General features: G+C 31.9%; 1 protein-coding gene across 1 annotated transcript in view; it reads left to right on the forward strand.

Moving 5' to 3' along the window:
• LOC137931136 (uncharacterized) overlaps window positions 1-25,009 on the forward strand; it is a 269,824-nt gene that overhangs the window by 241,549 nt on the left and 3,266 nt on the right. The window contains exon 7 of the mRNA XM_068774536.1: window positions 24,893-24,959. Coding sequence (XP_068630637.1) covers window positions 24,893-24,959 — 67 coding nt within the window. The remainder of the gene's footprint in view (window positions 1-24,892; window positions 24,960-25,009) is intronic.

Below are 25,009 nucleotides of genomic sequence, written 5' to 3' on the forward strand. Positions count from 1 at the left end.
ACGCACTTCTAACCATTCTTATTGCGTTTTACGTTTTACCCTTGTAGCGAAATACGTAAGGTACATCATTTACTAATTCTAGTAAGGTGTAGTAAATAAAAGTTATCTATATATGTAATCAATACAAACATTAGAACACACACATAGATGTATATATTCAATTCTATTGGAAAGAACAGTACAAGACAGAGGAGTGTTTACGCGCTATGAAAACACTCAGATAACAGGCGGCAAGAACAAAAAAAAAAGTCGCTTAGGGCGGAGGACAAAAAGAAAACGGATTCACGTAATGGAACACGTTGAAGAAGCACTTTATTTAAGCCCCCACTAATGGAAGGAGCGGTACACAAAACACCAGTGTTTTAAACGTTAGATATTTAATTCGAAATTAAATAAAACAGTCAATAGATCTGCACTATTTGTACACGATAACAATACATTGGCATAACACGAAGCACGCATCTATTCATTTACATATGTATATAATAGAAAAGTTGCACATGAAAAGGTTATAGGGGCAACATTACGATATCGTTAACGGCGTATCAAAAAAGGGAATTCTACAGAAATAAAATTGTTCATTTACATCGGTATAAATACGGGCGAAGCTTTTAATGAATATACACACTTCTATTTCTGACTTCACGTTGTTAATACTTCAAGTAAGAAAATGACCAATATTTAGCCACTTCCGCCATATCAGTGGTAGTCGTGCAATAAAATGCACCGCCCGCCAGCCCGCTGATAAATGCGTATGCGGCAAACAATGCGAATCACACAACCACCACCGCCAAACTACTCAACACGTGCTTCACCCCTCCACGGGCATCCTCAGGAGTTATGTTACACCGATTAGTGCCAAACACAGAGTCCAACCGGTATTGGGGATCCCACAAAGTAAAGAATTTATAATATTTTAGAGAGTATAACTGTACAAAATATAGGTGATTGATAATGGGTGTAAAAGATTTAAAACTGCTACACATATTAACAATATACTGATTACACCGATGTACGTAACATTTTATTTTATTTAAATGCGACTGGCCAATCATTTTTGGCATTAAAAATTTTGCTCGGATAGATTGTAAAAATATATACATTTTATTATATAGTTATTCGAATTTAGAAATGCTTTTTAAGTATTAAGTTATTTATTATTTATGTATACATTGATTTTTAGATAAAGTTTACCGTACATTTATTGACAGCTATTTATCAATCACCAATAATCATATTACATTTTATGGTAGCTATATAATCTTGTAATATGAGGACTTCCGCAAAAGATCCAAGATCACCAAGTGGCAATGGGGCCGAAAAGTTCCTGATGGGTGACTTGGTGAATCGACGATATAGTTATGGTTGCAGGAAGTCGCTGGAAGCCCTAGATCGGTCATGGTGATGACCTTCGGAAGAGACATCGACTGAAAGAAATAAAAATATATTCCTACTATTAAACAACCAGACTAAAACCTTACAACTATTCCATAATTATTAGCGCTATTTTTGAAGATATAGTTCACTGTGTATATTTTCTTTGTAAATTGCTTTTATTTACATATCAGCGCTGCCCGTTGATTATATTAAAACCAAATATTAACATCGTTTATATAATCCTATAATCTATAATATAATCCTATAATATAATCCTCGTGTGGCTTCAAAGAACTTTGCCTGTTTTACATTTTAATAACTTAATATAAGCTTTTTACTCGCTCTTTCCGCTTGCTCATGCTCGAACTCTGATTCAAGGTAATCATTGATTTTAGCCTCTGCTATTAATGCCGATTTTAACACGTTCACTGCGGCTTGAGGCCGATTCAGCCTCATGGTAGACTTTGCACTGGTGCGGCGCGTAAAACTCGTGTTTTCTCTCTAGTGCGGCGGCTGTTTACATTCAACCGAAACATGAGGCAGAAAAGGCCTCAATCGCACTACTAGGAAGTTCAGCTTGAGGCTGATTCGACCTCAGCCGCACCAGCTGAAAGTTCTTCAAAATTGGGCCCGCAGTGAACGTGTTAATCGCATTATATGTTATGAAAATATAGCGTTAATAGCTAATTAGGCTAAGCTTAGTAGTTAATACTATAACGCATTAATTATCGATATATCGATGTCATCATAATGTGTCTGTTTTAAAAACAAAGACAATTTCTTAAAATTAAAATAAATGATATTAGCCATTATATGGTTTTCAAATCTTATTGTGTTAGACATGAAAAGAACAAGCGAAAAAATTCAACGGAACTATATTCCTTTTTTGAATACCTACCATCTGATGACTCTACTTTTACGTTAATTAGTTTATATAGCCAAGTAATACATTATTATATAAAGTTTAAGTGGAACAAAAACAAAAACACTATCTCTTTTAATATGCATAATCAAAATTCATACGAATTTGCTTTCAAGTGACCATCGAATTATTATAACATATCGAGACTACACATGACCTTATATATAATAAACAATAAAGCAGTTTAAATTAAATTAAGCAAAATTTATTTAAAAGATATTAAAGAAAACGTCTAATAAACCAACATGAGTAGATAGTTGATAAGTTTTCAGACTACAATCTAATATACTGTAGCGTGTTCAAGAAACTATTTATTTTGTACCCTTCAGGCAGGATGAAGTTATAACAGCGGATAAAGGAGATGATTATACATGCCTAGATATTGTACGGCATGTTGAGATTGTCTGTATGATGTTTCTTCAATTAGTCTTATAAGCACAACCGTGTCTATTCACTACTAAATTATCACTTTCATAGAAGGAAGCCGACATCCCATTCTTAATTTTACTTTAGTTACTATAATTATTGTTGTATAAATAGATATTAAAATTTAAGCTTCCACTCTAGAACCTTAAGGATCCAGAGGTCATCCATTCTACAAAGTGTAGTCTGCCCATAGCTACTTGAATTTATCAATCTAGTGTGATTGTTTTTATTTAAAATAAAATAAAAAACACCCGACATCATGACAGCTAAGATGTAAATAAATATAAATCTTTAAACAGCAGTAATAAATAGATGTACAAAATAGTATTGTCATTTTTGAAAACGTGATACGATACCCAGCGTCCCATTATAGATACAAAGGTAAAACAAAAAGAAAAAAAAAAACTAAATGGTGCTATGATGGTTGATTTAGTTCGTATATATTTCTTCTTATTCCTGATTCAATCTCATACAGAAATAGTTCCTTCTATGACTTGTTGAGCTACTGTGTTCTTGATATTGAGTCCCAGAGTGAGAAACCAAGATACTCGAAAGGAAAGGTTTTTTTCACTCTCTGTGATTAACCATGGTGGGGCTGTTCGGAATAATCATCCTTCACGACCGAATCATGGTTGTCGGCAGAGGTAAAGACCAATTTAGTGAGTTCTTGCCCCTTTTAGTCCCCTTGGCTTCTAGGTAATAGACTTGGGGAAGTCTCTCGAAGTAAGTTGCAGTGGGTTTAGAGTATGGATGCACAGACCGCGGCCCGCTGGTCGAATACTGGTGGCCAGCCGACAGCAAAACTACTCTCGTACATTCGAAAAATATTGAATTCTATTCCAGAATAAAACCAAAAAAAAATAATAACATATACTTCTGGCGGCCGGCCCGACATCAGTTCATGATTTTCCCGAGTGGCCCCTAGTCTTAATAAGTGTGTGCAACCATGGTTTAGAGGCACTTTTGTTCGAGAGAAGAACGGAGGATTTGGACCAGAGATGTGGACTTATAAAAATATTATTTCCTGGCTTCGTAGGATATACACGGTAGTAAATACTACTTGACAGTTCTAGGAAGAGTTTTTGAGATAACTAAATAATTTGTGTAAATAATTCTTTGTTTACTATAACAGAAAGAGTAACGTTTTGCAATCGTTAGTATAAAACAGTATTGAACAGATGTTAACCACGACTATGCATACGGAAATTAATGAATTTATTTATTTAAAACAGACACGCCAATGGGAATAAATAATATAAGTTTACATAAGCTTTATTTAATGAAGTACAAAATTAAATATGTTAGTCTCGGTGCCTTCCATTCGTTGCTTTATTGTCTATCACAATTTCTTGCCTTTCTTTCCAAACCTACTTTTTCTTCTATATCGTCTCGTTTACATTGCTATCCATCCGCTATTTCTTATTTATGAATTTTAATTTCTTTTCTCACTTTTTATATTTTGTATTTTCAATTGTTATTTTACTTCCTTAATATGATTCGTTTGAATGCGTAACGATTCTTTACATATCCTGTAAAATATATATATATATTTATATATTTATATATATATATATATATATATATATATATTTATATATATATATATATATATATATATTTGTGTTCCAATTTATTTTACAAATTATGAAGTCATGTTCGTCAATATAAACCAAAGACGAACAACGTTTTATAATAATGTAATATTTTCATTTGTTTGAAGACGAAGGTCTTTGACCGATGCGGTCACTTACAACGGGCCCTTTATGATGGCTCAAGATCACCCAGAGAACAACGGAGAGGGCTTTGCTCAGACTTTTGCTGTAATATCGAAACAGAATTAAAAACATTGGCAGAAGAAAATTACCTTTGCAGTTGGTAGAAGAAAAATCCGTATCAAATAGCAAGACTCTACCAAATGTCAGCGTGGAGTAAAAGCGAAAAAAAAAAAACCAAGATTACTGACATAGCTCGAAGAATTGCTCGTTTGAATAAGCAGTGAGCGGGGCATATCGCTCCGATGTCTGTCGGGCTAGAAAGATTCTCTAATGGCGATCATGAGTTGGTAGACAGGTGTGTGAAGGCCTTCCACTAAGTGGATTGACGACATTGCCTAAGATCCCGAAAAGTTGCAGAATGAGAGCAGCTCCTGAGCGATCGTCATGGCGATCTATAGGGAGGTCTATGCCTTGCAGTCAGTTTCGAACAGCTAAAAAAAAATATACACTCACATTATTATTATACTTAAACAATAAAACTTGTATATATATCTCCATTCTACCCCTAATGTATATTTACGTGCAACTTAATCACTAAAGCCAATAAATATATTTAAAACAATAAAATCGTAATAATCTAAAAATAATAAAGGTACGAGCGCTCAAAGCACCTGATCGGCATCTGGACTTCGAACCGCTTCATCTAAATCATAACTTACGTAATTTCACTGCGACTGATTTTGCAGTCCGTTGGTTGTTATTGAAACATGTTTCTTTTGAATGAAAAAGCATGAAATATTTTTTTCACACTAATCCTCTTATTTGTTGCACCGATTTTTTTTTCCTTTTTCTCTTATACACTAAGTATAAAAGCCTTAAATGAAAGCCTTGAATGTATAACTCGTTTGTCAACAAAAAGTTTTAAATATTTTACACCTATTTTCAACTTTTATAACTTTTGGCTTCAATAAAAATTCTGCAAGTACAGATAATAAACAATAATGAATTTTAATACATAGTAGTCAGAATTTTGAAAATTATATTTATTTATATGTGATAATTGCGTTGTTTATTTATACTGAAAGCATTGTTTTTTTATTTGATATTAAAAAACCGGACGTCTGGACAACTAAGATGCAGATAAACAAAATCTTTTAACAGTAGTAATAAATAGCTATGAAATAATAAATAGTGTCGTAGTTTTTGAAAACGTAAAGCGGCACTCAACGCCCCATTTTTAAATTGGTACGAAGGTAAAAGAAAAAAGTTTAAGAAATGAAACAAAATGGTGGTGGACTATGCTGATTGATTTCATTCGTCTATGGATCTCCCTATGCCTCCTATTACCTCAATCTCATAGAGAAATAGTCCACTCCATGACTTGTTGAGGTAATGTGAGCTTGATGAGTCCTAGAGTTAGAGGTCATGATACTCGGAAGGAGAGGAGGGTCGGTAGTACGACGCCTTTCACGAAAATTTTATTTTCGTACTATCTCATTATTACATTATTTATTATCTCTGAAAGAATTGTCTCCGCACAGGATATTTAAGGGGTGGTCAAACTTTTTGAGTCTTAACCATTTTTCAAATTATGTATTTTTGTGCGAGCCGCATAAAAAAGTATACTAATTTAAATGGTAAACATGGAGATATTATTTTTATATAGAAATTATTTATATTGAAAACAAACTTTTATAACACATAATTAAAAAAAAGTTCAAACATGTGTTTAAAAAAAATTCTAAATTTAAATCACATTTAATAGCACACAAATGTTGATAATTCTTTCAAATTTGGTGAATAATTGTTGATAGCTTCTCAATATTTTTGTCAGGTACGGGTCATTTAAACTATGCTTCAATTTTACGATTATAATTATTTTAAATATACCACAAAAATTATAAAATGTACCAACGTCCACAAATATTCCGCATATTGCTCGCGAGCCGAAGGTTGACCACTCCTAGTATATACCATACATTAATTGAAAGCGAAAAAAGAGCTTTTACATATATAACCAATCTTTCTGTATAAACTTAACAATAGTTAAGTCTAAAGCCTTTAGACTGTAGCTTAAAATAAAAAAAAATATGACGAAATTACAATTTGGCAAGAGATGTCGAGTGTGTACAAAAACAATTGAACACGCTACACTCCATCACTATGCTTGCTCCCTTCCATTAGCGAATGTTTAGCCAAATTGTTTCCTGAACTTTGCTCTATTAGACGAAACGTTTTCCTTTTTGTCCCTCTTTCTTTCTGTCATACATTTTTTTTTTCTTTCTCCCCTGTTTGTAAGATAAGTGTTTCTTTCTTATGCAATTACATAAAAGCGTTTAATTTATTACAGTTACGGAAAATATACTTATGTCAACTTCGTAATTAGCTTCACTGTTGAAAACAAAACTTGTTCATCTATTTTTATTGTTATTTTTGTTAAGTTTATCAAGCAACCACTAAGGTCATTGCAGATAGATTGTAAATAAATATTTTTTAGACTATTCGATTAACAAATAAATTACCTGTATCTATAAAAAGTGCAGGATGGTTATAAATTTTTAATAATATGGTTAAGGAGTATTTTTAACCCTTGATTAATTATTGCCAATAAAGAATATTTAAACATACATGTACTCGTAAATTATTTTTTTCGCAGACCAGTGTCTGCCATGTCGCATTTGAAATTCATTGATATGTTAAAATTGTAATACGCACAAGATAAATGAGATATATCTTACGTTTTTACAAATATGTTGAAGTTTTCGTTTTTAATTCATACTAATTATTGCGAATATCATAAACAAAATTAGCGATCTTCAATGCTGCAATACTTAACTAATAGCGTTATTTTAAGTATATAAATAAAAAAAAAATAAATGAAAACTAATCATCAATCGTTTGTTTCGCGTCAAACAACACTAAATCGGCTCGACCATTTGGACAATTATTTTTATTTTTTGTTAAGTCACGTGAAAGGTTCTTATGAAGAAATAAAACGGAAATTTTACAAGAAACATGTTAAACTAAGTTAGGTTAATATTATTTATTGCACATGCTAGAAAATATATACATAATTGCATAATAGTAAAGAAATAAGTACAATGGGCGTTTTTATCACACGAGGAAGTTTCTCACAGACAATCATATTATGAAAACAGTTGAAGTATAAACAACAAACGGTAATACAATACTTATTTTCCCAAACAAACCACAGAGTATATCACACCTCTCCTTAAGTGTCAAATACTTGACGTCAATCAAAACCAAAAAAGGCGTATTGAGATGTAATCAAATAATAGATATTCTGTAACATTTCGTACTACATCACAGCACAGTAAGACGTTATAAATGGGAAACTTATTTTTATATATAATCTAAATTTCAATTTTTTCGTTTTTGTTCATTGGACTTCGAAAAATCAATATCTTAAAATATAAAGTCAGTCGAAGTAGGTTGTAATTAAAATCTATTAGGTGATAGAAACACATGTAAAGATAAAGTTTTAAGTTGCTTTAATTAGATAAGTTAAATTACGTTTTGAAATTCAAATTTGTTATAAAATTTTCGAAAATAATTCACCTAATTAATTTTAATATATTTCGAGTCTTATGCCATTCGCCGGGAGGTTTGAGATCTGGTATAAATTATACTAATGGATTTCTTGGAACAGCAATGTGCAGTTAGCTGTTTGTAACAAATTTATGGAGTTGCATTAGCTGAATCACTTTTGTATACAGCCTTATCACTGAAAGCTTGTACTGTGCGCTGCTTGCTCAATGAATTATACATCACTTGTTACTTAACGTGGATTATTTACTTTTATGTCTGCATTCAACTACTGAAGTCTTCTCAGTCCAGTTATATCTTTGCGTACTAACATGACCGTTATGCGTAAGAAGTTCAGCGTTGACTGGTCAGTAACAACTCTCAGCCAGCCATTTTGAAGCAAGGTCTAGCAAAAGAGTGTATTTAACATACACAGACACACAAATTTATATAAATATATATATGTATATTGTGTGCATGTTTAAGTAAAAACATATATATTTATATATATATATATATATATATATATATATATATGTATCAAGTGTATATGTGTGTAAGCATTGGTAATTATTGGAACCACTACATTAAGATACACTGACATAGGCAGCAAAACTTTTTCGCACTACGGCTTGTATGTATAGAAGTAGTTATATAAGAGTAGACACTGTACTCACACAGAAATATAATAACTGGCAGGCCAAAAACCGTTCCTATTGGAAATCAATGCAGAAAACCTATGTCCAGCGGTGGACATTCTACTGCTGAAATAATGATGATCATATAATTTTGTAATAGCACGATGAGGTTATCAAATTATTTAAGATGAATTATTGAGGACACTAGAACTCGTGCGTGTATTTGCAAGATTATCAATGACGAAATCGGCAACAACCGCACAGAGTCTGGTGTAAAACCTGAGGATGGCAATATGAAGTAGAGACGAGAAAATGGTTGCACGAACCGTTATGTTAAAAACTAGACTTTGTTAGTCTGCTGTCAAACACACACGAACGAACAAGACTCATTAAAAACTACTATACTATATAACTCATTAAAAAAACTAAAACAAAATTTTAAATCACAAAAATATTCAGTTAACTTTTATATACTTTAAAATAGCTTAAGATATAAGTCAAGCAATAACTGCAGACATACTAGAGTAGCTTAGTAAACATAAACATGCAAAAGAGATTCTTATAAATGGCAACGCTCCGACAGTCGAAGAATTATAGCACAATTCGCTGAAGCTTTCTGATCGGTTTAGAAAGTTTTTCATTAGTTGATTACAAGAAGATTTTTCGAATCTGTGTGTTATTGAACGAAGAGTAATCACCAAAATAAAGTAGATAATGCTGATATCACGTTAAAATATTACTTAGGTTTGTACTGCGACCTTTATAATATACATGTAAAGAAAAAGATGAACAATAGAAGAAGAAAATGTAAGAATGGTAGGAGAACATAAAACCTCTGCATACCAAGTCCCTATTCCACATATCGACAGGTCCTCAAAAACGAGAGCCATTAAAAAAATACCTGAAGACGATAGTCTACAAAAACTTGTGATATGAGATGACAATTTTGTCTTTCAATTGTATCCTCATTGGCACATATAGTGCATGGAGATAGCACTATGGTTTTGTAAGAGATCGAATTGGAAATGAGGAGATCTGGAATACACCAAAGTAACCTATGTAGCCAGTGCCAGTGGGCAGGCTACACTTTGTAGGTGCAAAATTACGTCATCATCAGCGACGCATTGAAAAAGGGAAATCCCACAGAAATGTAATTATTCATTTACGTCGGTATGCATACGAACGATACTCGAAGTAATATGCTCACTTTTACTCAGGATTTCGTGTTGTTACTACCTCTAGATCTACCGGCTCTTTAAAAAATCCCACAGCTGCAACTGCTTGAGGGTTCTGGAACAGGAAGCGAACCCACAAATGGGATCGGTGACTGACCTTTTAGACGTCCTTAACAAAGGTCATCGACGACGGTCTTATTTAAAACGTATTCCCTATTAACATAGGAGGTTCTACGGCTACAAATTTTCTAAATTATGACAGGATCACACGTAGACAAGATTATCGTATCTATATTGGATACTTATAGTAATAATTTTTGTTGACAAAACAAAGATAACACGAATAGCTCTATTTTTAAAATTATGTACTTATCTAAATAACATTGGAACACAGGAAGCTGTAACGGAATTTATTGCTGTTAAAAAAATTAAATGAGTAATAACGAACGACTATGTTATAGCAATTAACACAAAAATAACGCTTAGACAAATTTCAGAAGTGGAAGTTACGAAACGAGGGTGTAAATCCGACAGAATTATGAACGGCCCACAGGGGTTATAATTATACGTAAGTACCCAAGTAAGATTCGCGTTTAAAATTTGATAAAGCGTGTTTTGTAAGCTGTATTGCTTAACAGTAAATTATGATTAAATAACTTGGCTTTGACGTTATAAATATGTTCGGTTTTTGCACCTCTTTGAAAATGAAAATGTTTGCTTGATTTTGCCGTAACTTTTTATCATAAAATCAAAGTCAAAGTCTAAATAGCATTATTACATGACATTATCAAAATAATTTATATTCATGAGATTAAAATTAAGTTTATATCAGTACCTAAAGTACTGAAGAGAACTAAGAAGAAACTCAATGGGATTTGTAATTTACTTCAATGATTGTACAAATATTTTTTTCCTTAAAAATAGAATAATAATTTCCAAATTTATTGAGAACATACTCTGAAATAGATCGAATAAAAGTAAAGGAAAGTAAATTATTTACAATTACAGTCCGTGCCCGTTTTTATATCAAAGCTAAAATGTAAAAATGTAAAATAACGATCCATATTTTAAAAATAGAATTTCCAAATTCTGTGATGCACATAGAACCTTTTAAATAATCCAGTACATAATCGCACACGCTTATTTTGCCAGAAAAGATATCAAAACTCATAAGTGCATGAAAAACTTTGAAACAAGTTTCGTTAATTAAAAAATAATGTCAATATCTTTATGCATAAAATATATTACTAGCGTTACCAAAGATAGCGATGTACAAAAAGGTTAGCTTTAGAATTAACGGTGCGTAAGAAAAGGATCAATATTTAGCCACTTCTGCACATGCAGTGGTAGTCGTGCAACAAAGTGCAAACGTTGCCACCTAATTATTACGTAATAAATTTAAGAAGTTAAAAATAATCGCAAAGAAATCGTATCATAATATAAGATTTTTTAAGTTATTATAAAGCTCAGGAAAAAGTTTTCTCTCTTTCTTTGCGGCTCCCTCTCAAATAAGAATGCATTTGAAACCCTCGTATTTTTATTTTTAAGGGTACCAGTAGAAAAACTCGATTTGATATTAGCTTCTATCAAATTGGACTCCATTTTCTTTTCATGAGGTTCGTCGCATATAAATTTCTATTTGTTTATAATTTGATTTATTTATTATCTTTGCATATTGTCACAAGAACTGTACTCATAAATTGTTTTTGGTTTGGGTATATATTTTGATTTAAACACTTTTGTTAATCATAAAAAATCAATTATAATAAAATTTAACTTAAACGCAGTTCCAAAATTTAACTTTTTTATAACTTTAATTTTTAATAGCAAAAGCGGGTTTTTAAGTATTAAAATAAGCAATAAAAATATAATCTAAAAGCAAGCAATACTACATAAAACTCTCTGTACTTTTAGACATTTGTTTTCTATGAAACGGTTAAACCAATATGTCCTCTTTTCGCTTACTAAAACAGAAATGGTAAAAAAACGGTAAACAATTTATACAGATTAAAACTATAAAAGATAAAGATACTTTCGTTGTTCCAATGTTAATATTTTTAAATTAAAACTCATTTCTTTATTTTAAAACAGGTTTAAATTTTTATCGATTTAAATTAAAAATTTGTCATAAAGACAATTGATGCAATCCGTTTTCAACTGGACCTGTCGTCAGTCTATGTTTGAGGCCTATGCCCAGGAAAAGACATTGAAATGATGATTATATTGTCTGCATATTTTATTAGTGATGAATAAATGCGCTGATGATTTTTAATAAAAAGAAGTGTTAAAGTAAATTAAAGAAGAAAGAAAAATGTAATGAAATTAATTCTCATAAAGTTTAAAATACAGTAACGCCCTCTATGTGCTACGCTGCGAATGCCAACTTACTAACAAGCCTTTAGCGATTAAGGTAAATACTCTTAATATATTTGAGGAGACCTATGCCTAGCAGCGAGCATCTTTGGGCTAAAAGACGAAGGTTGTACATTAAATGTTATTTATAAATAGCTATTTTATCTTCATTCAAACAGCAACTCAGACGGTCGTATCAGATATTAAACAAAGGGTTTAGTTATGCAACAAGTCAAAGAGTATTACAATTAACAAATGTAACTTGTTATCGTTAATATAAGTATTATGCTATTCACTTAATAACTTGCATTTTCTCGTGACTTGGTCTAAACTAAAATTGTCACTGGGACTTTTTTATGGGGCCCCATTTTTGGATTTCTCGTACATTCCCCCTTCTTGGGTAGACATGGACAATTATATCTTAGTAATTTATGTCTCTTTTTTATTTGCTATCTCTTTTTATATGACATTACTGTTCATTTCTTTACCTTTCATACATCGCCTTCCTTTCTTCAGACTGCTATTTTACGCTATTTATTATGTTTCCTATATTTATTTAACATTTTCCAATTTTCTTATTTTTTCTTTTATTATTTATTTCTTATATCAATATCATATTATTATCGCTTTTCCTTTGATTACTTTACCACTGAAGCCTTACGTTTCTGGAGTAAATACCGTGAACAGGAAACGCAGTGTATGACATTTACCCATAAGGTGGATAGACTATATTGTTCAGTTCGTCGAAAGATTCTCGTGGCTACGAATCGCAGCCTACCGGTCTTTTTAAATATCGAAAGAGAGTCCTATGTCCAGATGTGGACGTTATGCGGCTGAAACAATGGTGATCTTTCTTACACATTTTTAAGCTAATCTGAGACTGAATAACTGATTAAATATCTATGAGGAATAGAAGAGAAGTTAGTAGTAATAATGAGTTTGGAATGATCAGAGATTTATTTAAAGTTTATAACAAAACAAAGTTTTGCAATAAACAACAATACACCTCACAATTATTGTGACAAAGCTTAGCGAAGTAAATAGCAGTAAATCTAAATCAGGGAAGCGTTTCGGGCGACCAGCAATTGTCGCTGTAGACACCCATAAATAATACAATGCAATAACAACGGTGTGAGAGTTGCGGTGGTATAGTGTTATTGCTCCACCTTATTCCTACCCGAACCGCTCACACACGTCGCATCAAAACATTTACATTCTACATGCTATTTATTCATTCGTTTTAAATTTGCATCATCTGTGTAACATTACAAAGAACTTAAAATAAACATAGTCTTGGAAAATTTTCTTATTTAAATACTACATACACCTTCACAGATGCAAACGAAATTGTAGTATTAAATAATACATATAATTCCCGGAGGTATATTAATTAGAATAGAGATTCCTAAAATATATTAAATTACTTATTACAAATACATAAAGAACAGCATTAACAGGCACTTGGTAAATCAAGAAATAAATAAATTAAAAAAGATAAAATTTCGTGTTAAAAAAAAATTAGCCAAACGTTCATGGCTCTGATTGAACGTATATATAATAAAGTTTCACAACGTATGTTAGATCTACCTTTTTATTTTTATAAAAAATAATTAAAATTATATTAAAGCAAACCAGAGTTATTTATTGATCGAAATGTAGGAAATTTAATTATTTGACGCATTCTCATGGTTGATAATATCATACATATAATATTGTTAAATAACATTAGAGCAACTACTAAGTTTGTGGCCGACTCTTCTTAACAGGCAGTAGCTTATTCTCAAACTGACTACAAGAACCTCTTAATAAAAAGGTTTATTCAACATTGGAACTTTCAACAGAACTCTTATTGATCATCAACTTAATACGTATTTTATCTATTTTATTTTTGACTCTAATTTGTTTTCCAATATGTTATAGCTGTGAAGAAGAAGCAGGAAGAAACTCCACAACACATCTTGTAATAAAGTTTAACTCAGATTTATACATATACACTTTACGACATCACTGCCAAAGATTTTTCAATTTAAATTTAATTTTAATATGTATTATGAATTTTGTCAATGGCAGTCAAATAATGTTTTGCGGAATTTTGTTAAGAAATCTGATTTCATTTATTACAAAGAAATTAGAGTTTTTTGAAACTTTGGTACAGTCAGTTTTTCACGGCGCCTTGTTATAATAATTGTAATATAGTTAAAATTTATTTGTCGATTTAAAATTGCCTACTAGTAAAAATATTTCAAGTTTGTATTTAAATTAATATACCTAAAATTAAAAAATATAGTAAATATTAATTAAATTCAAATTAAGAATTTTATTTCAAGTAGATATATATTAATTCATTTTAAAATTATTATAATATATTTTTGGACTAAACCTTTATCACTCTTAATAGATTTACAAGTCATAGTAGAAAATACGACTGGGTAAGAAATTTGTTATAGAAATAACAAGTTCGGGGAAAAAATAATAGTTATAATAATTATATGGATAAAAGTTAACAAGAAATATGTCTTGTTATTTTGTAATGTATATATAATGTAACAAGAAAATTTGGAAAAAGAAAACTAATTTCACGTTGATAAAAATATTTCAACTTTAGGTATTTTTTAACGTTTACGTTTTATTGAACTGTGTATATTTTTACATACAGTTCAGTAATACAATAACGAAATAAAAATAACAGGGTTTCGTATTTTGATATCTCATTATGCGCGCCCGCGATTTCATCCGCGTGGAATTCAACAAAATATAAATTATTTCATTTAGTTTTTTTTTTTTAAAGAATTTTCTAAAATAATAGAAACCTCAGTTACTTCTTATTACATCAGTTACCTGCCAGTATAAGTTCCTTAAAAATCAATACAACTATTTCAGAGATTAGCTGAAACAAAATGGTGTTTTGGTATATATGTATATATATATATATATATATATATATATATGTATATATATATATATATATATATATATATATATATATAATTGGAAATCGGACAATTTAGAACAACTTCACTGAACTCGGACATTGTCAAACCAAAAAAAAATTAAGACAAATAATCAGACTGTTCGGTTTTGCCAAAATTTACTTAGTAAATTAATCATAATGATATTGTTGTTACCAGATTTGAAGTTACGTACCTATCTCTCACAAATTATCTCGCAAGTCCCGACCGACGACTCACTTTAAGACAAGTGAGAGCAATCTTCTTGACAGACTACGTACTTACTAGTAACGTCTAAAATGCAACAGAACGCCGCTTCACAAACGTTGCCACAACTAGCCACTTGCATTCCGCGTGAATGTGGGAACCATTTATGTTGTTATTCTAGCTGGTGCATAAACAGATACGTAATTTTGACAATAGAGGCATTATTTGAGGAAAAGCAGTGCGGTTTATTACACATATCGAGACACTCTTTTCTTATACCTAATTTATTAATTATACGTGTAGGTTATGCCAATGGGAACAGTATACCTGCCCGAGGACAGAAACCTGAACACAGTTCAGAAACACGGTTCAGATCGGAATATGAGAGATGCCCTATCCCCTTCATCAAGCGACAGCTCAGGCTGGATACGCTTGGCGAGGAAATTCTTCTCTAACGCCGTATCAGCATACCACGTCCTCTGGAAAATTCGGCTGGACACGTGTCTGGACCAGATGTTTACGGGACACGAAGTACCTACATTGGTTTTAGCTCAATGAGAATCCTTTTCGCACTTGACAGTCCCATATTTACGGCGGAACGAAGGGTTTACCAGTTTCAGCTGCAGAAAAGGATTGAGGAAAGTAACATCGCCTTACTGGTCAGCCAAGAGGGAGGTCGCCAAATCTTTGTGTAGTACTGTAAGAGTATAATCGGAACAGTACTAAAAAGGAATAAGACGTACGTCAATATAGAGATATAAATATTGCGAAGAAACTGTTAAAAACAGTAACCAAAATTGTGAGAAAAGATTATTAAATAGTTAAATACAAAATAAAACTTAAACAAATACAGAAATAGTAAAACAACCATCAAAAATTTAAAATTGTCACAGTATTCTGGAGGGAAGGAGAAGGAATAAAAGCGATGGAATGGAAGAAAATGAGATGGACAATAGAGGAATGAATGAAAGATCTTAAGGATGATAAAAGAGAAGGGTGGAAGTTACAACAAAAATTGTGAAAAATTTGTAGTCAATAATGTCCCTGCTTACACATAGCAGAGAAGAATGAGAGGTCCCAAACCGGAAACCTTAAAAAAGGATAAATACAGAAAAATATAATAAGTGTAGATCACAGTTTCGTGAAAGATGTCTAAATATATGTCCATATGAATATTATAGAGAATGGTAGAACAGCGTTGTTTCAGTGTGACTGCTTCCAACCGTATTTCGCAACCTAGTCGTACCATCCACATACCGACAGGAACCTACACCGCCCTAATGCGACATTCTTACGTGACAACGATTTATCCCGCGTGTATTGTCCCAGCTTAATTTATAGCGACGCTCGAAACCGGTGCGGACAAAATTATTTTCTCATATTCAAAAAAAAAAAAGTACGGCGAATAGCCGAAATAAAGTGAAAGAAACGGCGACTGCGGTCAGACACAAATCATTTTCGCGTCTCTCTCTCTGCGTCCTTTTTCCCGGTCCACTTTTTCATACCTTTTAATAAGCGCACTTAACATTCGTTCGGGGAACGTTTTGCGCGCCCAGTGGGATTTTTCTTTGAATTAAAACTTTCACGTTGAAAGAGATTTAATTTGAAGACAAAAGCGGTATACCTAGACTATTCGGTCATTACCTTTTTCTACCATAAAAAACTGAATCTACATAGGTGAGTCATAGAATTTTCATGATTTACATAGGCAGCGCTAATATTGGCTTAGTTATAAAATACTAGCTCAATAAAAAGGATATATTTTACAAAATACTTTAAAAAGACACTGTTAAAATTCAAAATTCAAACTCTATGTGTTATTCAGCTTTTAGACATAAAAAATCTATTTGTTCATAACAACTTTTCACGTGCACTCGTATAGTTGCTAGAACTGTATATCTTTATGACTAGAACCTTTACTGAATTATTCCTTCATCGCTATTAGATAGAAGAACGGGAAATATTTTTCATAAATCAGCAACTAAACCACAGACTTACCTATGGACCTATCCTACTATATTTGAAGCAGGAACGGAGTCAGTACATTTCAAAACCTACATATTGATCTTTTCAATCAAACCAAGAACAAAAGCTTCCAATGCCAGTGTACGAACCTACCTCCGAAATAAACTTAAAGCCTTCTTGAAGCAGCTTCTAGTTCTATCGAGTCATAGAAACTTTAATTTGTTTGATATTACCTGGCTACTGCGTCTATGATAATCTGAACCTATAGAGTGTCGAAAAACAGATATATCTTTAATTTGGTTACAGATGTAACCACTCAAAATGCCAAAAAAGAGTTATGTTAGGGTATATCTCTACGACATCCAATCAAGCATGAGTAGATCTATAAAGGAATGAAAGTAACTAACAAAGCCTAGCGGATTTGTAAGTTGAATTAGAAGTGGGCAGGCTATAAAGCGCTGATGGCCACTAGTACCTTAAAATTGTCGAATAGAGACCACGAACCGGCAAGCGCGAGGTAAAGCCTTCTTTCACAAAGAAGATTTATATCCTTGTTAAGGTTCGAGCCCGATGTCACGGTGCGGGATTCGCCGAGTTCACACAAGTCACTCAAGTTCCAGTGGCCCTGCGGTGAACCTGACCGTGGTGCACCTTGTAACCGACTGGCCCTTATTTGGAGAACTTCGGTCCGTCTGCGAAACAGAGCTGGGGAAACATAAATATATGGAAGCTATCGCCTTCCTAGAGGGCGCCGATGAGAGTGACCCCAGATTGTTGATGGATCTAGATGATTTAGTATACAACAAAAGAAATAGAATTTAAATTAAAATAGGTTGGGTAAGAAAATAAGAGAGTTTATAAAATAAGGATCGTAAAATAGATAAGAATCAAACATATAAAGAGTCATCACAAACTATCGCTCCCTGGGAATGGAAGTGAGGGATAAAGGCAATGTTTGGAAGGAAAGATGTCACCTGAAAAGTGACTCGCGACTCCCTAGCAACCGAAAATCATACACATAGAAGAAGAAGAACATCAGGAGAAGCAATGGTAGCCATAGGTGGCGACAACGGCAACGCACTGAGGTCTATGTAGCCGACGCGCCAGAATGCTAAAATAGTTTTAGGTAGTAATATAAGGTTAGGGAACAAATTTACTAGCTCGAGCCCTGAGTTCAGTGAAATTGCAGCTTTGCAAGGTTAATAATAGGTTTCAACAATTCTGAATACAGAGTTTGGAAGGAATGCTAAGAATGAAAGATATTATGGGGAAACACAGAAGAATAATAAAAGAGCTAAAGAAGTATGAAAGAAGATTTAAAAAAATATTTAAGAAATCAAAGTCCCTATTCCTCATGTAGGGAGAACCAGAGGTCTCCAAAAACAGGGGTCATAAAAAACCCTAACAAGGTTAAAGAAATCTGGATGCAAGCGGCTTCCAGTTGGTCCTTTTGGGAATCTACGGGAGAGGCCTTTATCTATAGTAGTCGTACTACAGCTGCAGGGCTAATTATGATAACCACGAAACATTACTATTTAACTTTAACCAGGCATCCCTTGCAACAGAATAAATCTATGCCTTTTTCACCAATATTTACTATAAAAAAATGTTTTGTTGCAAGGTAATTTTTAAAATTAGAATTTTTTAAAGTTATAGCTCGTATGAGAACGCAATGAACCGGTGTGTGAGTAGATGGCGTCACACTAAAAAAAGTCTGGCAAAATTTCGAATAGGCATTTGTCTTTGTGAAATACAAATCATGCCGGACACCAGAATGTATTGAAAACGTTTAGTCAAAGGCGTACTGTGATATTGTATCCGAATTTTCCTCCGGTGTATCGATCAGTCTGTGACCGTACAGACAAATTACAGTCTCCGCGTTTGTGTGAACAGTTTCTATGGAGTATATTCAGAGTTGATAACAGTGAAATATTACCCATGTTACGTGTCGAGGCTTGATGTATTGACTGCTGACCCACCCTCTAAATATAGCCTTAATAGAGGAAACAAAAGAAACAATCAACGTATATTAGTATTTCCAGTTAGAAAATTAGAAGACAAAAGTTTCTTTACAAATTGACACTGGATTTTAATAAACATTTACTTATTAAATGAATTTACTTGAAACACGTACGTGTTCGTTTAAATATAATTGTCAAACTATTTATCGCATTAGATCACATAAAGAATATGATGTACTGCTGTGATCAAAAAGTAAACTGAAATTGTTAAACTCCCGGAATGTCTATAACATTAGCTACGCATTTGCCAAAAGATGGAATATCATTTGACTCGGCCCAAATGATTTTGAAGAACATTTTGCGTCTCAAATCCGTCAAGTTTCGATTGGTGCTCAATTTCAACAATTGCTAAATTTTTTGGAAAAAAGCGTATGCTAGGCTCATTCCTTACCGCAACCACCGTACCAGCCTGATTTGACTTCGTGCTACTTTTTGTTATTCAGCAAACCCAAAAACCCATGCGGGGATGCCTTATTAACACGATTGAGGACATATAAATCGAATCGAAGAAGGATTTAAGGTTATACCGGAAAAAAAACCCTTGTTACCACGTGATCACCAGACGACACGAGATGCCAATTTGCAAAATAATCTATCCTCTTTTGAGTTTGGTACCGACAAAATAGCTTGCTACCAACATCGGACAGACTAAATTCCAATATCCTCTACAGAGACTCTCTGTTAATTCGATTCCTGTGACAGTCCAAGTTTTTGTTTGCAAAGATTTGTACAAAATTTATTTGCTACATAAATTCAAGCAATCTGTCAATAGCTGTGAGTTTAGTGGATTGGTAGACGAAATTGAATCCAGACGGTGCACAGAAGGTATACAAAGTTTATATTATCCATTCGCATCAAGTGTAGCCGCCAACCGACTCCGCTTGTTTGCACAGACCGCTTGTTCAACGGATAAGAAGAGATAAAACAGTATTTATTACGTATTTCCATTCTTGTATTTGACTTTATCATAAAACAACATTCGCTATTTGTTGAAGTAGTCAAGGAAAGTTATTATCGCTTCATAGATACAGACCGTGGAAGAATCGAAGAAAAATATATCAACCGCTTCACTGCTTATTATTATTGTATTATATATATATATATATATATATATATATATATATATATATATATATATATATATAAATATTTATATATATATATATATATATATATATATATATATATATATAAATATTTATATATATATATACGCGTCTTTCACCCCTCCGCGAAGCATCCTCAGGAGTCATGTTACACCAATTAGTGCCAAACACCGTGACTCGGTATACTTTATTGCACGACTACTGCTGCATAGCAGAAGTAGCTATGTAATAGTCCTTTTCTTACAATGATAGTATTTAGTAAGAAATCGTAATAATTGGGTAATAATTTACATAGTTAATACATAATATTAACTATGTACAATTTAGGTAAATTATGACATGAGCTAGTTAAAGTTGTCGAAAGGCGTTGCAATCAGGCGTTTCCAACGGGTCCTATTAGAACTCTGTGGGTGTGGTCTAATATAATATCTAGCAGTGCACGTCTTACTTGCTGAAATAATGTTTTAAAGGTGAAAACGATGGTAGGATGCTTTTCAAAGTCCCGGAAGACAGAAATACATCTTTTATTGATTTATAATTTTTTTTAGATCACATATTACACACTTTCAGAGAAGTTTTAAAGAGAAAAAGAAACGTCGGTAAATCAGCACTTCTATGAGGCTTACGGATTAGCGCCATCTAGTAGGTTTTTTGAGGAAATATGATAAAACAGTTCTGTGTATTTACAAGCAGGTAATGAAACTGTTCTGGAAAAATAAATTTTAAATTTACTTTATGTGAACAAATTATTTTTACTTTTTAATGACATACATTCAGTCATTCAAAGTTTTTACACCTATGACACCTAATTACTATGTATATTGTTATAAATAAATAAATTATATTGCAGAGGAATCAAAGTAATTATTGTTGAATGTATAAATTATTTTTAAGTCGTAAAAATACATCGGACGATTTTACTTGACTATTCAAATTTGAGTTACAAAGTAGCGTTATCAAATTTATGTCTCTATGAACAGAAGTGTAACTTTGATGTTATACCTGGCCGATAAGAATAACAGCGTTCAAACTTTCCTGACTTATAGCGACGCCTTTTATTGGATTATAAAATTTGTAAAATTATTGTTGTTCGAAATTTGAATTGATCGTAATTCTATATGCTTAAATCATATTGATTTGTATTTTTATTACAAACATCTTTTATGATTTATTCACTATATACAGCTTGTAAAAATCTTAAAACTATAATTAAAAATTAGAAACTAAACTATTATAGATTCGCTATGATACCAAGACAGAAATGAGAAACAACATCGAAGAAAGCATGCTGCCTTCTCATGGGCGACGATAAATATTACCGTATATTCCTAAAATTCTCCAAAAAAGTGGTACAAAATACCATAGAAAATAAAGACTGAGATGTAAGTCAAAAAGGTTGAGTAAGATCCGAGCTGGTCATGAATAAAGCAATATAGGTTAATCAAATAAGAGAAGATTAATAAAACACCTATAAACGCATAAAAATAAAGCTTGAATAAAAAATTTCAGCAGATAGTTAAATGTACAAAATCGAAAAATTGAGTCGAAATTGTGATAGTGCAACAAACTGAGATAATGTAGCAAACTGGTTTAGGAACGAAGATGAGAGAAGAAAGGTTATGTTCGACAGACAATTTCTATGAGAAAAAACAATGATTGTGAAGAAAAAAATTGTAATATCAGTGAGTGTAAAGGATGAAAGGAGAAAGTGAAATAAAAGAATAAAATGAAAAAAAACTTGAACCTCTACTAACTGCCAGCTGTGTACTAACAGCCTCCTGTCCAGGCAGGGACGTTACAACTCGGTAGAGAGGAATAAGACGACCCAAAAATAAAAAATAAAAACAATTTTAGTAATATTTCATTTTCATAATAATTTTCGTAGTTTCATTAAATATTTTCTGTTATAAAATTTGTTACGTCCCTTGACTTATATATAATATACCTATAACTTTATTGTAATATTGAAGTTAGAATAGAAAATAATGTAGGAAATGAATTTTATATTTAAACTTGTGTGTGTGTGTGTTGTGTGTTCTTACACGCGTGAGTGTAAGCGACTAAGAACCTACCAAAACTATTTAACATCGTCGCAGTGTGGTATTATGGTACGCAGAAGAAGCTGCTGCCCATCCTCTGGAAATTTATTTTTGATTAGTGGTAATCCTATATAACTAATGCACAAATTGTGAATTATATAATTATATCCCGTCCTGGTTAGGCTTGGCTACCACTACTCAATATAATATAAAGAATTAATAAATTTACTCTTCGTTTAAAATTGTAAAAGCAATTTAACAAAAATCAAACTTTCTAAAAATGTAACTACAATCCAGTTCATTTAGATTCTGTAACACAATTACAGAATTCCAATTTATTTTATTTCCGTAATATTCTTCTAACATCGATACTAAATTACGTTCATTTTATTGGGTTCCTTTATTAACAGTAACACCTGTTCTTTTATGTAGTTTTAACGTATTTGTTTTGTTTATTAAAAATAGCACGAGTATTATTTAAATACGAATAAATAGTTATGTAAACAATGAGCTGTAATATAATATCCATTTTGTGCATCATTACATATGTTTGCCACTGTACACAATATCATACTGCGATTGCCAACCCGCCTACCAAGCGTGGCGATTATGATATATCCCCATAGACATCTTTTGGGAAGACTTATGCCTTGGCCTTGCCTTGAAACGTCGATGTACCTGTTTATTTATAGGAATAAAAAGGTTTTAGTTGCCCTTACTTACAATTATTACAATAAAATTATACCATATAATATTAAAATTATTAAACGCAAGATATTATATACATTAGAGTATCTATAATGTATGTATATATAATGCTTTTCTCAGTAACCTACAGAATGTTGTTGTTGTAGTGCTGATTTTCAGTTAAAGGCCCCATAACACGATTTTTTTTAGTTTATTTATCATAGGACAGCTCTAGCTAAACGATAACATTACGTTATTAGTAGCTTGATATGTAACAATAGAAATAGTGAAAAATAAATTTTATCGTTTACATAAAATTATCTTACATATCTTTTTTATATATGTACTGCGATTAAAAAAGTAAGGTGAAATTGTCATTAAAAACTCCCAGGCCTCTAAAAAAATACGTACCTTATGGGCCGATATTTTTTTTTCTTACGTTGGTAGAACTGTCTATAACTTTCGCCATGATTTGTCAAAAGATTGAATCGTCTCCAAATTAGACGTGTTTTTGTAAAATGTTTGAATTTTGTAACACGCGTCAAGTCTCGCTAGATGTCAAAAATGTTAATTTTTTTGGAAATAAATCGTCAATAAGTCGTCTCATATATTTCCATATCCACTGCATTTGACTTATTTAGCTCCGTGCGACTATAGCTATTCAGGAAACTCAAAATGCCAATGAACGAATGAAATGAATGAATGAATGAAAGCCGTTTTGACTCGATCGAGGAGATAAAAATCAAAGCGAAAAAGGACTATTCCTACTGCTTCGAGGACTTCAAAAAGCGATAAAGGGGCGTTTTAACAGACGGGGATTACCTTGCAGGAGATGAAATTAATTTTGGAAGAATAAATAAAGACTACATTTTATAAACTACTTCACCTAACTTTTTGATCACAATATTATCGGTTGCTTTATTTAAAATTTACTTTATAAACCCTAATACACAAAAAATAACAAATTTAGAACTGTGTAGATATATTGCTTCAATAGATCCATTAATGCTTAAAAATTAACGAAATAATAACGCATACGTTTATTTAAGATATGCAAACACGTCTATACAATATAAATAATAACATAAAAGACTGCAACAATTCAGTAACTAATTTTTATGTAGATCCATTAAATGGTAAAGTAAATATGTAACAGCGCCATCTAGTGGTCGGTTACAATAATGTGTATAGCATATAAACTTTATTTGTGCAAAATTACATACATGTTTATATTTTCACTTGTGATCTGTAAAATACTTTCAAAGTTTATTGATTCATACATACAAAACAACATTTTAGATAGATTAGAATGTATATGTAATAATGGTTAATGTATTGGATAATAAAAATCAATTCCTCTTAGAAAATCTATGTATACAATGTCTGCATTCATGAGTTTGGGTGTGCGCATATATAATAAAGTTCTACAACATATCTCAGACCTTACGTTTGAGAATTAAATCTAAATTAAAACTTTATTATTAAATAATGAACCTTTGTTTACTCATGTACATAATTTATATTATAATATACACGTTTAAAATTGTCATATTTGATTAAGATAGCTGTTGAATTTTTGGCCATTTCTTGGCAACAGACCTTCGTTCCGAACCGGTGGTAGGTTACTTCTTATAATGTTAAAATAATCGACGATACAAAAGCGTATGTATATACCTAATTTAATAAAGATATTTTGAATCTTGAAATTTTTTAACCCATTAAACGATAAAATCATAGGTTTTATTAATTTCATGTACATTGTCAACAGGATCAGTTGCAGCATCTATTTATCTGACTGTGGTGTGTTCGACAATCACGTTTTCTGAAACATTAAGGTAAGTTTCATTTTTACCAATAAACTATTATTTATATTAGAATACTTACT

The sequence above is a fragment of the Battus philenor genome, unplaced genomic scaffold (assembly GCF_028537555.1).
Source record: "Battus philenor isolate CCGP_79_NKW_IND1 unplaced genomic scaffold, ilBatPhil1.0.hap1 SCAF_7, whole genome shotgun sequence".
NCBI lineage: Eukaryota > Metazoa > Arthropoda > Insecta > Lepidoptera > Papilionidae > Battus > Battus philenor.